General features: G+C 39.6%; 1 protein-coding gene across 2 annotated transcripts in view; it reads right to left on the bottom strand.

Moving 5' to 3' along the window:
- EBF2 (EBF transcription factor 2) overlaps positions 1 to 13,253 on the bottom strand; it is a 153,395-nt gene that overhangs the window by 20,099 nt on the left and 120,043 nt on the right. Inside the window, exon 8 of one of the 2 annotated variants that reach the window (XM_075346462.1) lies at positions 10,672 to 10,813. In XM_075346462.1, coding sequence (XP_075202577.1) covers positions 10,672 to 10,813 — 142 coding nt within the window. The remainder of the gene's footprint in view (positions 1 to 10,671; positions 10,814 to 13,253) is intronic. The other variant, XM_075346463.1, reaches the window with a different exon arrangement.

Raw genomic sequence — 13,253 nt, 5'->3', positions numbered from 1 at the left:
GTGTGACATCAGTGCTGTTGGAGAAAAACGGACTTGTCTCCGTGCGGAACACACAGACACACATGTGCGCCATATGGACACACGGTCCTTGTGAAAACACTAATGTGTGCCAAGACCCATTGATTTTAACGGGTCTTAATATGTCTGTGCCTCCGGTATGTATGAACATGGACGTTATGCGTACCGGAATCACTGACATGTGAAGGGGGCCTAAGACATCCAAAAAATCACTAGTCTTGATGAAATGAGGCCTGAGACCTTTTTGCCAAGTTCTTGGAGCAGAGACTCCAAATTTTCAAGGCCTTTTTGAGGATTTGGAGTTACCGCTCAATTTCCACTCACATAACTCATGTCTGTGCATATCCTTATAGAGTGACAAGAACCATAAAATGGTAGATGGCCTCCTCACGAATCTATACTTGGCAGATGTTCTTCTCTAGAAGTAATAGCTCAGTTTGCGTCAATGAAATTTCAGATCCAGATATGTTTCTGTGAGCTCCAAATTATGACTTTATACAACTGGAAATATGCCGTGTACATAAGGCCCAATTTCCCAAAAAGTCCTTAGAATGAAACATTCTCCAGATACATGACTTGTACATAATCGGATGTTTCTCCATAGAGTAAGCTCGCCAAGGGGGGTGGGTGGGGGGGTATTTGGTATCATAAAGTCGAGCTGTCAATACGAGGGAGAACTCGCACCTGCGCTGGGGCCCACTTCATGTTTATTCTGGGGAATTGCAACCCTATATTTCACACTTAAGTCCTGAGTTTCCTTTCCACATTCTTTATATGGGTGTGTTCTGACTACAATCTCATTTCATTACAGAGTTGTGGATTACAACCAGACATGAGGAAAACTATATATCCTGTGAAATAATGGAAATACTCCTCAAACCCAAGCCAAAAAAGCACAGTTTACATCTTTATAGTGCAAACGGAAACAAATCCAAACCTGAGCATTTCAATCTATGGCTGGAAGGGGACGGAGCGGGGGTTGGGGGGGGGCTAATTTAGTTGTTTACCGGGATAACTGTGTAAACAGATACGAGGGATGGATCGTTCTTCTGAATCTTCTGAATCAGATTGTCGTAAACCGCAGATATTTAGTCACTGTTTGGAAATTCTCCAAAATGTGATGTATATATATAGAATCAAAATACCGTAAAACATAAACTTCTAAAAATTGTCAGATTTCAGTAGTCTGATATATAACCATATCAGCCCAGAAAGTTAAACAATACTGTTCCATATTTGATGGATGACAATCAAACTTTTGAATGTTTATTAAAACATTACTAAAAATCCAGTTAGAAGCCTGTCTGTTGAGTTTTCGGAGCAGAAACTAAGCAGAAACGCAACGTTTATGAGAAAAGTTTACAATTGAAAAGTTTTCTGCCCAGTTTGAGCTCCAAAACTTCCTAAATAAACCCCCTTTGTGTGCATATAGGCAGATAAAGGAAATCTAAATCAGTGGTGATAGAAAAAAAATTTGAGTGCAAGGTATCTAGAAAGTGTTTGTATGATTAAATTAAATTGAAATGCATTAGAGGTAAAGAGAATGCCTTAATATCAGGTATCAGACAATCTAAAATGAAATTTGTATTAATTATTACATTTTTTTCATATATTATTATTATTATGTATATATTTCATATATATTTAAGATTACATTATTTCATTTTTTTATATATATATATATATATATATATATATATATATATATATATATATATATAAAATATATATACTGTACAGACCAAAAGTTTGGACACACCTTCACATTCAAAGAGTTTTCTTTATTTTCAGGACTCTGAAAATTGTAGATTCACATTGAAGGCATCAAAACTATGAATTAACACATGTGGAATGAAATACTTAAAAAAGTGTGAAACAACTGAAAATATGTCTTATATTCTAGGTTCTTCAAAGTAGCCACCTTTTGCTTTCATTACTACTTTGCATACTCTTGGCATGTTCTTGATGAGCTTCAAGAGGTAGTCACCGGAAATGGTTTTCCAACAGTCTTGAAGGAGTTCCCAGAGATGCTTAGCACTTGTTGGCCCTTTTGCCTTCACTCTGCGGTCCAGCTCACCCCAAACCATCTTGATTGTGTTCAGGTCTGGTGACTGTGAAGACCAGGTCATCTGGCGCAGCACCCCATCACTCTCCTTCTTGGTCAAATAGCCCTTACACAGCCTAGAGGTGTGTTTGGGGGTCATTGTCCTGTTGAAAAATAAATGGTGGTCCAACTAAACACAAACCGGATGCTGTGGTAGCCATGCTGGTTCAGTATGCCTTCAGTTATGAATAAATCCCCAACAGTGTCACCAGCAAAGCACCCCCACACCATCACACCTCCTCCTCCATGCTTCACGGTGGGAACCAGCCATGTAGAGTCCATCCGTTCACCTTTTCTACAAAGACACGGTGGTTGGATCCAAAGATCTCAAATTTGGACTCATCAGACCAAAGCACAGATTTCCACTGGTCTAATGTCCATTCCTTGTGTTCTTTAGCTCAAACAAGTCTCTCCTGCTTGTTGTCTGTCCTTAGCAGTGGTTTCCTAGCAGCTATTTTTCCATGAAGGCCTGCTGCACAAAGTCTCCTCTTAACAGTTATTCTAGAGATGAGACGGTGTTTCCAAACTTTTGGTCTGTACTGTGTAGATATATATATATATATATATATATATATATAAAAAATATATATATATATATATATATATATATATATATATATATATATATAAAATTGAATTACATATGTATTATTATTATTATTATTATTATTATTATTATGTTTGCATATATTTCAGATATGTTTAAGATTACATTCTTTCATATATTTTATATATATATATATATATATATATATATATATGTATAATTGAATTACATAATTACATATTTATTACATTTTTGTCTATATTATGTATATTATGTTTATTTCAGATGTTTTTCTTTTTTTCTTTTATATAATAATAATAATATTACTAATAATATGTAATTCAAATATATATATATATACAGCATTACATATACTGTATATATACATGTATATGAATATTACTGATAATATGTAATTCAAATATATATATATATATATATATATATATATATGCAGTATATATATATATATATATATAAATATATTTTTATATATATATATATATATATATATCCAGTAGTACATACTTGAATTACATATTTTTACTATTATTATTATGATAATATTAATTTTGTATATATTTAATATATTTTTTAGATTGCATATATATATATATATAATATTGTAATATATTATAGATTATAAATATACATAAACAGTATATATCTGTATATATATATATATATATATATATATATATATATATATATATACACACGAATTACATATTTATTATTATTGCTCAAATTTCATATATATTTTAGATTACATTTCTTCTTATAAATAGCTTTATAATATGTTATAAATATGAATTACATAATTATTATTTAAAATATTTTATACATATTTTAGATTTATATATATATATATATTTTATATATATATATATATATATATATATATATATATTAGTGTAAAGTGAAACTGACTCAGTTGCACTTAGCAACCAATCAGATTTCACCTTTCATTTTCCAACGAGCCTGGGAAGAATGAAAAGTGGACTCTGATTGGTTGCTAAGGGCAACTGAGTCAGTTTCACTCTATGCTTGATAAATCTCCCCCATCATAACCCTACTTACTACACACACTGTCCACCTATGGACCGCCCTGCATATATATATATATATATATATATATATATATATATATATTTTTTTTTTATTATTAATGTTATTAACAAAAAATATGTACACTTTATATATCAAATATATAAAATTAGTCTTTTAAGTAAAAAAGAAATGATACCTACACCCAAGACTGAGCTAAAACTCAGCTTAATATAAATAAATATATAGAAAACATGAGATTATTACTTTATATCATGATATCATGATAGCAACAAATTAAATCCCGGTAGATTATAAAATGATGGCAAAAGAATACCATCAAGTTACATTGAGCCATAAAAAAGCAACCATAGACCTCTATGGGGTCGAATGGTGTAGACTTTGTACAGTGCTAATTTTTTTTTTTTAAATTATATAATTGAATGGAGCTGAATTAGTGATGTTTCTTACTAAATGTTCATCATTTTCGTGATCTTCCCCAAAAATATCTTTTAAAATCATTTTATCTGAAATGTTTACACACGAAACTGTCCTATAAAAATCCAAGTCGTAAGAGCAGGTTCTGTGTGCATCGCATATTTTGTGTGTTTTTTTATGGCTTCTTCCCCTTCCATATGGGTAGGCCTCACAAGTCCATTTTCCATCAGGAGCCATAACCAGCCTCCATCTATCACTCGGCTTCCACCACTGACAGGGTCAAAGGTGCCTCAGATCTCTGGCTAGGTTCCAAAAAAGCGAGCAGCCAGTCAATCAAGTCCAATCAGTTTAACCAAAGCTGGACTCCAGTCTAGCCCCGCACCCTGGGATTTATTTCCACCGTTTGACCGCCCGCCGGGGGAAAATTAACACCACACTAAATTCCTCACTGATTCAATCATTCTCTTCCAGTTCATTAATTCCTCACGTGGTTAATACAAGATGTGTTGAGTAGGAATAACTAGTCCAACAATACAGAAGTGATACTAGGACTCCGAGCCTTATAATACTATGGAAGATTAGATCTCGATTATGGTGATTTCTAGATATCTCGCACTTACGGAAATTATTATCTGTACTACCGGTAATACAGAGATAATTTTTGGACCAATTTAAGGTCTTCTCCATTTGTATATTTTTTCAGTGTAGACATAGGCCCGGAGCGCTACATGAGTATTTTACATGTGCTCCGGTCAACGTCTTTCTGTTTAGACTTTAGAGAAAGAAGTTACTGGACGGAACAATTTTCCAAAGCAATAAGCATGTTTATATCTCAAGATATATTGCCTTCTAATATCTAAGGTGACCCCATCGGTCAATAGATCAGAATATTTTTCTTTTAGGTTTTACCCCTCATGTGTTGTGTAGAGGAGCTTCAAAAGAACCTATCACCATTTTCTAAAGGATATTAAAACATAGTAATATTTTGAAAGCCAAGTCATTAAAAAAGTTTTTTAAAAAATTAGCTTTAAGACCAAAAACGGTCCGGGATTTTTTTAAATTTAATTATTTATTTATTTTTTTTAAATGCCGGACTCATTTATGGTCCATGTGTCAGTTTTTATATCCATTTTTCTTGTATGACTAACAATAAAATAAAATCTTGGCCTCTCTCCACCTAGAGAATCTGCCATTAGGTTAAAATGGCTAGTATTCACTCTTATTTTATTATCCCTGTTTTCTTTAGTATTTCTCTTGGGTTTTTTTTGTTTTTTTTTTAAATCCACACCACGGTTCCATAGAGATGGGCTTTTTTTACTTAGTGCCAATTTTTTTGGTCTTTTTCAATGGGACGTGGTTCACAGGATCCTCTGGGGCATGGTTCACAGGATCCTCTGGGGCGTGTCTTTATACCGGTCTGGATAATTAGCCTGTAAGTACCAGTCCCTACTAAAAGCTATAAAAATAGCTTGAAATAAAAAAGCTCATATCTCTGGAACTGTAAGGCGGATTTAAAAAAAATAAAAACCAGAATGCTCAGGGAAGCCTCAAGAATAAAATAAGAGCAAACTGCATGATTTTCCTATTTAAAGGGAAACTGTCAGGTGCAATGTGTACCCAAAACCATGGGCAGTTCTGGGTGCATATTGGTAATCCATGCCTAGCAGTCCCTGTATACACTAGCATACATAAACAGATCTTTAGAAAAAGTATTACTAAAGATCGTATATTATATGCTAATGAGGCCAGGGACTAGTTGCAAGGGCATTAGTTCCCTTGGCTAGTCGGCCCACATAGCATGATAACACGACCCTGTGGGTGTACTAACATGCTAATGAATGCCTAGCTTTGCCACACATACAATACATCACTCTTCATGGTGGCCGGCAAAGGATGGATGTGCACTGCATATGATCTGGAGTCCCCTGTACTCCTATTCATGTGCACTAAACTGATGCCAGGTGTAAGGTTCCCGGCTTCAGTGAGGTATAGTGCGTATGACCGGAAGTCCTGGGGACTCCATGCCTAGTGCACATCCATCCTTAGCCGGCCACCATCAAGACTGAAGTATGTGCGGCGTCACTGCGCATTCATTAGCATGTTAGGATGCCCACAGGGGCATGCTAACATGCTAAGGGGGCCAACTAGCCAAGGTATCTCATGCCCTTGTGACTAGTTGCTGGCCTCATTAGCATATAAGAAACGATCTTTAGAAATACTTTTTCTAAAGATCTCTTTATCTATGCTAGTGTATACAGGAACGGTTAGGCAGGGATTAGCAATATACACCCAGAACTGCTTTTGGTTCTAGGTGCATATTGCACCTGACAGGTTCCCTTTAAGCTGTAAAATATGGATAGAAAATGGATGACATCTGTGGATAGAATTTGTTTTTTTTTTTGTTTTTTTTTTTTAGAGGGCCATTGACTTGCATTGTCACATTTAGCCACAAAATCGGTCAAAATAGGTCATGGCTGAATTATTTTTTTTGTGGGGCAATCAGTTTCCAAAAAAAACCCTGTGAAAATGCACAGAGGATGACAGGTATGCGATTAATCTGTGAAAATAAAAATAACGGATAGCACATGTACCCAAAAAACTGACATGTGAAATCTTCCTTAGGCCCCCCTTCACACATCCGTGTCTCCAGTACGTGTGAGGTCCATTTTCACACGTACCAGAGACACTGGCACATGTAGACCCATTAAAATCAATGGGTCTGTGCACACGTGCGTGTCTTCCCATGGACCGTGTGTCCATGTGGAGCATAAGTGTGTCCGTGTGCTCCACACGTAGACATGTCTGTTTTTCTCTGGCATCACGGGTGATATCAGTGTGACACGTACCGAAGAAAACCACGTTTCTGTGAAATAAAAAGAATTTGTATACTCACCTGTCTCCAGCACTGCTATCTTCGGGGCTGCTGTCACTTGCTTCCAAGCCCCACTCATTATACTCATCGCATATTCACTGCTCTTCGGGCCGGAAGCAGCAGCAGCAGCGGGGAGTCAGCAGAACCGGAGTCCGCGGAGCGGAAGACAGCAGCACCACGGACAGCAGCGACCGGGACAGGTGAGCAGAAAGTTCCTGCCCTCTGTGTTATCACAGATAGCACACGGAGATCATTCATGTGCCAAAATCACGGCACACAGAAGGCCAATATGCACCTTTAACACGTCGATGCAAAACGTGCGTGTTTTTCACGGACGTGTGAAAGAGGCCTCATGGTGTGTGCGCACTGTATGCAAGTGACCTAGCCCGCCAAAAGAGCCAACTCATCCTTCACCATAAGGGAAATCCTGACGTGGTACCTGTTCGTTTTTCAAAATCTCTGACGGCTGACAGAGACAGACCTCGCCAGTTATCATGAGTTTTCATAGCTTGGACTGAAAAAACAGCGCCAGTAACGGTGTCGGGCAGCATAAACTACTGGAGATCTAGAGATGAGCAAATCTTTTTGAAATTTGAATTTTCAAGATTTACCGATTTTCATTTTCCCCTAAAATGTCACTCTATTCTCAATGCTGCAAAGCCTCTAATTCCCCGAATATATGTGTATAAAGGCCCCGTCACACGCAGCGACGTATCTACCGATATATCGCTGGGGTCACGGATTCTGTGACGCACATCCGGCATCGTTAGCGACGTCGTTGCGTGTGACAGCAAGGAACGACCGTTAATGATGGAAAATACTCACCTTATCGTCCATCGGTGACACGTCGTTCCTTTTTAAAAAATCATTTGTTGTTGAGGACGCAGTTTGTTCGTCGTTCCCGAGGCAGCACACATCGCTACGTGAGACACCTCGGGAATCACGAACTGCAGCTTACCTGCAGCCGCCGGCAATGAGGAAGGAAGGAGATGGGCGGGATGTTACGTCCCGCTCATCTCCGCCCCTCCGCTTCTATTGGGCGGCCGCTTAGTGACACCGCTGTGACGCCGAACGAACCTCCCCCTTAGAAAGGAGGCGGTTCGCCGGCAATAGCGACGTCGCTAGGCAGGTAAGTCCGTGTGACGGCTCCACACGATTTTGTGCGCCACGGGCAGCGATTTGCCCGTGACGCACAAATGACGGGGGCGGGTGCTTTCACCAGCGATATTGCTGCGTGTAACACCCCCTTTACACTTTGAAATCTTCTATGACTATTTTAAAATCCCTTTAAACTTTTTCATACGGACACAGCCTTAGTAATTTCCATGTGACCTCAACCTATTTGGCTAGGGCAAAATTGATGGCAACCAGTGATAACCAACAATTTAACAACATACTGTAATGCAGCATCAGACTTTTTTTGGTGGCTTATATTATAAAAATGGTCCAAAATTTATCCTTTAATGGGAGAAGATGCTTGCCATGTTCGTGACATGTACTGGACTAATATTGAACTATTACAAAAAGGAATTGTGCAGAAATAAAAATTTTTTTACTACATGCACACTTTGTGAGATAGACAGTTAAGGCCCTGTTACACGGGACGATATATCATGCGATCGCAAAAGCGATCGTACCCGCCCGCGTCGTTTGCACGTCACGGCCAATTAGTTGCCCGTGGCGCACAAAGTCGTTAACCCCCTGTCACATGTACTTACCTCACGGACGACGTCGCTGTGGGCGGCGAACATCCTCTTTCTGATGGGGGAGGGACGTTCGGTGTCACAGCGACGTCACACAGCGGCCGGCCAATAGAAGCGGAGTGGTCTAGATGAGCGGGACGAAACATCCCGCCCACCTCCTTCCTTCTGCATTGCCGGCGGGATGCAGGTAAACTGTGTTCGTCGTTCCCGGGGTGTCACACGTAGCGATGTGTGCTGCCCCGGGAACGATGAACAACCGGCACACAGAAGGAGGGACGATATTATGAAAATGAACGACGTGTCAACGAGCAACGATAAGGTATTTTTGCTCGTTCACAGTCGTTCGGTGGTGTCACACGCTACGATATCTCTAATGATGCCGGATGTGCATCACAAATTCCATGACCCCGCCGAGATATCGTTACATATATCATCCCGTGTAACGGGGCCTTTACATTTTAATTTCTGGAATGTAGATATTTTTCTTTTCTTAAAAAACATAAATAAATTATGGCTTGCTCATCTTACAGACCAGGAATCATACTTTCTATCACACACAAGCCTTGGATTCAGGATTTTTCTTCATATCCAAAATTAAGGCAGAGGGGTATTAAACTGCCCTTCTTAAAAAAAAATGCTGTTATTATGGTGCTGTTAACCCCTTCATGGCATTGGATATACTGGTATATCTAAGATCGTGTACCTGCGTTTGATGCCCCTGCACATGTTGGATGATCTGATCATCCGACATGTGCCTCTAACAGCTACGGGTGGATCGTAGACCAGATAAATCCCACTGTCAATCTCTGACAGTGGGACTTAACATGCAGCGTCAGGGAGGGCATCATTCCCTGCTCCCATTGGTGGCCCCGTGATAGGTAAAACTTAAGGCCGCTTTACACACTGCGATATCGGTACCGATATCGCCAGCATGTGTACCCGCCCCCATCAGTTGTGTGACACGGGCCAATCGCTGCCCGTATCACACAACATCGCCCGGACCCGTCACACGGACTTACCTTCCCTGTGACGTCGCTGTGACCGGCGAACCGCCTCCTTTCTAAGGGGGCGGTTCGTTCAGTGTCACAGCGACGTCACAGCAGCGTCACTGAACCGCCGCCCAATAGAAGCGGAGGGGCGGAGATGAACGGGACGTAACATCCCGCCCACCTCCTTCCTTCCGTATTGTGGCCAGGACGCAGGTAAGGTGAGGTTCCTCGTTCCTGCAGTGTCACATGGACCGATGTGTGAAGCCGCAGGAACGAGGAACAACTTCGTTACTGCTGCAGTAACGATATTTGAGAATGGACCCCCATGTCACCGATGAGCGATTTTGCACGTTTTTGCGACGCTGCAAAATCGCTCATAGGTGTCACACGCAGTAACATCGCTAATGCGGCCGGATGTGCGTCACAAAATTCATGACCCCAACGGGATCACTTGAGCGATGTCGTAGCGTGTAAAGCCCACTTAACTCTTTCTTAATGGTCTTTCCCCATAGATCATTTTGGAAGCTCCCAAGTGGCGTACTGCCTCTATAACAACCATTAGCAATAATATGGAAATATATAATAGAGTTGTCTTCAGATTTGGTCTTTGCGACCTGAATAACATTTAAAAGAAGGCGCTGACATGAAAAGAGGTTGTCAAGATGAGACATCTGCTTTAGGTATCTTGATAATAAGTCAGATGTAGTCAACTTGTTTTGGGAAAAATGGTTCTATCAGTTATTCATCTGGTTTATATTAGTACATAAATTGTAGCAGAGTTCAGAAAGCTGTGAGTAGATACAGTATGATGGTTCCCGGTAGAAGTGGAATACCCACTGAAGAAGTTGTGTCTGTTAGAAAGAAATTAATAAAATCTACTGTCGGCATTAGTGTAGGTTAAAGTTGCATTGATGTCTCTGGTTGCAGATAGTGAAAGAATGAGAAGTCCGTACCGTACTCCAGACAAGGGTCCGTACCTTCGGTAGGGTCTAGCCTTCTTGCCCGTCGCCCATGCTTTGAGTTGTTATGGACAAACATATTATCTGACACGGCCAGTACATGTCCATCTACGTTCACGGTGGTGGAGAGGACAACCTGTAAGAACAAAAGATGTCAGCTATCGAGAGAAAAGTTTCCACGTAGACTCTTTAGTCAATAGTTAATCCCATAAGTGGACTGAGTTAAGGATTTGGGTAAAATCAATGCAACAATCTTTAGCAGAAGTAGAGCCTGAAATTCCGAGTTCCTATACGAAATCTAAACGAGGGACCTCGAACGGTAGAAAGAGAGCCTTTGTGCAATTGTGGGCTACGATTTGACCAGGAAACTAGCATGACTCCGGTAACCCAAGTAAGACCCCCTGCAATTCTTCTAAAGTGGTCCATAATTTTAAATTTTTTTTCTGACCAGCTATGACCGTGATGGTTTCACAATCTTTTTTCTTCCCTGGATCATGATATAATTGTTGCATAATTTCTATGGAACTTTGTGATAGAACTCATGGTTTCATGAGATCTTATTCCTCTACAGGATATGAACGTACTTACAATTACCACTAACTGTGCACAATATCTTTATGACAGTGTTATTAATTCCTACAATACGTTGTTCTCAGCACATTTACATCCAGAAGTATAAACACATCACTCAAGTATAAAGCAGTTGAACACATCCTGGTGATATTTTCAGTCTCTCCGACTTTCCCTCTTTAGACTCCACCTCGGGTTCAGAGCCTCTAGGGCTTGAGGGTCAGACAAAATCAAGCTCAGAAACACTACACAAGAGACCCAATGACCTTGGGAAATCTTTACATCTTATCTAAACAGATCAAGGTCAGTAGGTCTCTCCACCACCTTAACTGTTTCCATGTTTAAAAAGGCTTGAGGTGTCAAAGTGTCCCTGAGATGTGACAAGAACTGAGACTTAAGGTTCAGAACAAATCTTAGAAAGCGCCTATAATTCACAAGCGGCACTAGTATGAAGGTGTTTATAGAGAAGTCAAGTCAGATATATGGTTTAAGAATATGAACCCTAGATAATGTATAGTATGTTCTACTTGTAATTGTGATGAGGCAATTGAGAAAACTGGTTCTGGTTTATATATACATGTATAATAATTGTTGCTCTATAGTCAAAATCAACTTTGGACAAATCCTTTTTCTTGGAAGGGTTATTCAATGATAATCTGATAGATGATAAATGTTAGGCGACAGGAAGGGTCAATCCGCGCCGCCGAAGGAAGGAGGACCACCGAAGATCGACCAAGCCAAAACAACCGATTTTCACCTTCCACGCATTTCAGAGCCACTGCAACTCCCCTGTTCTCTGTTCAGATTGGTCGATCTTCGTTGGTCCTCCTTACTTTGGTGGTGCGGATTAACCTTTCCTGTTTCCTAGCATATATACACAACCAAATCAGGTTAGCGCAATTATTGAACCTCCTAACTGCTGCCGCCAGGTAAGACACCATCTGCGCCACTTTGTCTTATCATTAATGTAAACATCCGACTTCCACGCATTTTGGGGCCACTCCAACTCCTCCGTTCTCTGTTCAGCTTGGTCGATCTTCAGTGGTCCTCCTTCCTTCGGCGGCTCGGATTAACCCTTTCTGTCTCCTAACATTTATCATTCTTCTTTTCTAAGAAAAAGGATGTGTCCAAAGTTGATTTTGACTGTGGAACAACAGTGATTACAAACGTATATAAACTAGAACCCGTTTTCCCAATCGCCTCAAAGGGTTCTGCAGCAACCAGCATCTGGTTACGCACCTTAGTAGTTATATCTTTACACAACCAAATCAGGTTAGTGCAGTTAATGAACCTCCTAACTGGTGCCGCCAGGTAAGACACCATCTGTGCCTCTTTGTCTTATTATTAATGTAAACATCTGACTTCAACCTTCCAAGTGTTTCGGAGCCACTCCAACTCCCTCGTTCTGTGCTCATCTTGGTTAATCTTCGGTGGTTCTCCTCCCTTCGACAGCACGGATTGACCCTTCCTGTCTCGTAACATTTATCATTAATGATAATCTGATGACATATTTTCTGATTGCTGAAACCTTTACCTATCACTTGTAAACTGTTCAATTTTCCTGCAGTGCCTCCGCAGGACAAATAAAGTATTACATCTCTTCTTTTAATTCAATATTCCAAATAGCTCTTGTCCAGAAAGAAGAAAATGGCATAGAGAAATAACTCCAAAACATTGGGTGTCTTCTCTTTGGCATACACCCATAGACATGTTTGAAGGTTCTTTAATAAGTGAGTCTTGAACAATGGAGTGACTTGTTGTAGGTGACACTAAGATATTGTAATATTCTTTATGGATTGGACCTAATTTCTATACTTTTTTCCAAGGAGCATTGTCTTTAGAATTTTCTCCACCAGTTGAATTCCACCAGCAGAACCAGTATTCCATAAAAAGACGTTTTACAATGAACTGTCCCTTTAATATACACATTTTGTACTGTATACAATTGTATTAGAAAACTTGAAATATTAACCCTTTTCGATGTGTTATAATGCATATGTCTTCTA

The sequence above is a fragment of the Anomaloglossus baeobatrachus genome, chromosome 4, assembly GCF_048569485.1.
Source record: "Anomaloglossus baeobatrachus isolate aAnoBae1 chromosome 4, aAnoBae1.hap1, whole genome shotgun sequence".
Classification (NCBI taxonomy): Eukaryota; Metazoa; Chordata; class Amphibia; order Anura; family Aromobatidae; genus Anomaloglossus; species Anomaloglossus baeobatrachus.
The sequence above is the reverse complement of the archived record's forward strand: the minus strand, read 5'-3'. Positions and strand labels throughout refer to the sequence as shown.